Below are 2,365 nucleotides of genomic sequence, written 5' to 3'. Positions count from 1 at the left end.
CTCTGAGGCAATTTCGAACGAAACCCTGCGAGAAACCGACTCATTTTATAAAACAGAAGCAGAGACTGCCCCTCACATTCACACGCTTGACGAAGAGGTCCCAATTTCAGATGCTGACCTGACACAACTTCCTTCAGAACGGGCCAATTTCAGATACTGACCCGACACGGCTTCCTCCAGAACGTTCCGACCTATCACGACCTGCGATTACGGAATATACTCAGAATCGAAAGAAACATGAACGTCTCCATTGCTGCTTCCCAAATCAAAAAAGAAACGACACTCTCTGATCATCTTGAATTACACGAGTGCTAATTCTCTGTTTGGGGGACTGAAGCTCCGACGTATTTCATTCCCGTCAGATAGAGAGAAATCCGATCGAGTACTCCCCATCAAACCGGGGTTATCCTCAACTAGCCTCTCCCATTCTCTACATGTATCATCCGCGTAGATATATGATAAGACTCGACCGCTACCTCGCCCTTAATCTAGTTTTTATGGCCCTGGCATGATCAAAATATCCGGGCATACAAAGCATGCCGACTTCTCGTTTAATCCATTATGTATAGATCGGTTTTCTTGGGTAGTTTTGTCTTGGGTGTTGTGGTAGTGCTTGGTAGTTATTTTTGATGGCGTTAATTTCCGATAATTTTCAGATATGTCCTGGAAAAAACGGAGGGTGGCCGGGTGGGAATCGGGTGATGAGTACAGCACGACGACGAGCTTGGGTCGCCGTAAGGGGCCGGCATTGACGGTTCATGAGAGATTGGCTCAGCGATATGGAGTTTGGAAGGAGTTGTATCGACTACAACTGGAGCAGCCCGATGAAGGCGAACGTCTATATCGAGCTTGCGTTCAGGACCTTGAACACAGACGTGCGAAAGAGACGGATTTTGAAAGAATCCAGACAATCATTCGAGATCAATTCGGAGACCCGCAAAACACATACGGCAATGTGCACGTTACCGGAACAAACGGCAAAGGAACTGTCTGTTACAAAACGGCCGATTTGCTGGCAGCGAACGGGCTCTCACCGGTCGGGCTATTTACAAGTCCTCATATATTCAGCAGTAATACACATTCACAAGTATTCCATCCTGGGAGTTCCGTTGGGGATATTCCCCCCCCCTCTTCCCACCCGTTGAGGGGCGCAATTACTTCCCGGGAATTACCTTGAAAGAAATAAACCACACAGGAATAGACCACCCGGGAATAAACGTGTTATCTAGTTAGAGAGCGCTTTCGTGTGGATGGGGAGAAGATCTCCCGGCTCGAGTTGCTGGCGGTGGTGCGGGTGATTGATGAAGTTATGGCGGAAGGGAGTGAGCGTCTTCGTTTCTTTCAGACCTGTACTTTGATTGCGTTTCTATGGTTTCTGTTTAAGGGAGTTCGGGTGGCGGTGATCGAGGTGGGAATAGGCGGCCGGTTAGATGCAACCAACGTGATAGAGAGGCCTTTATGTACAGTAATAACAAGTGTGGATCTAGACCACGTGGAGTACCTGGGCCCCACGCTTTCCCACATTGCCAGAGAGAAGGCGGGTATCTTCAAGCCAAACTGTCTCGCTGTGGTCGGTCCAGGGATAAAACCAGAAGCCCTAGAAGCCATTCAGAACACAGCCCTCTCGGTAGGAGCTTCCCTGCATTGCGTGCGGCGAGAAATTCTAGATGACATCGGCTACCTGGACGCTAATTATCCGGAACCCGCAGAATGGAGCCATGACTACGAAAAATCTGGACCTCCAAGAGTCCCACCGGCCTCTGGAACGACCGGACCGAGACCTCTGGGGGCTAGTCAGACATCTCCCGGGTCCGGCACCGGAGGGCCGACACCTAGATCGCTCGGTCTTGGGCCACTAGGGAGTGGCGCAATTGTGAAGGTGAATGGCCTCATTGCCGCCACCGTCGCCAAACACGTCTGCGAAAAATTAGGACGCGACATCTTGAGCCTGCCTTTGAGCCCGGTGATGCCTCCAGGCCGCGCGGAGGAGGCACTGCCCGGTGTCTACGTCGACGGCGGCCACAACTCAGCGGCCATGCGGAATCTCGCCTGGCGACTTAGGCACACTGGAAAGCCGGTGTTTCTGGGGCTGGCTTTGTCGCAGCGGCGGACGTTGGAAGTTTTCAACCCGCTCGTAGAGATCCTGGGAACGAGGATCAGAGAAGTGCGCTACCTCAACTACAAACATGAGCTGCAACGGAGCGATGGGGCAATCGAAAAGGATCTGACAATGACAAATGTCAAGTAAGCAACTTAACCTGACCCGGCAGCCCGTTGCGGCAGCCCGTTGCGGCAGCACAGCACGTTTCCCCGGGGCAACCCCCCCGTTAGCCGGGCAACCCCCCGTTAGCCGGGCAACCCCCCC

The 2,365-nt window shown here is 52.4% G+C and overlaps 1 protein-coding gene across 1 annotated transcript; it reads left to right on the top strand.

The window, feature by feature from the left end:
* Nucleotides 1–658: 658 nt before the first annotated feature.
* On the top strand, nucleotides 659–2,248 carry GNI_019090 (putative folylpolyglutamate synthase/dihydrofolate synthase; the record flags this gene model as incomplete). The annotated part of the gene is made up of 2 exons (XM_011135926.1): nucleotides 659–1,070; nucleotides 1,230–2,248. 2 exons carry the CDS (start codon nucleotides 659–661, stop codon nucleotides 2,246–2,248), a joined length of 1,431 nt encoding a protein of 476 aa, XP_011134228.1.
* Nucleotides 2,249–2,365: the final 117 nt, after the last annotated feature.

The sequence above is a fragment of the Gregarina niphandrodes genome (genome assembly GCF_000223845.1).
Source record: "Gregarina niphandrodes unplaced genomic scaffold scaffold00003, whole genome shotgun sequence".
Taxonomy (NCBI): Eukaryota; Apicomplexa; class Conoidasida; order Eugregarinorida; family Gregarinidae; genus Gregarina; species Gregarina niphandrodes.
Note: the sequence above shows the minus strand (reverse complement) of the source record. Positions and strands in the feature narration are given on the sequence as shown.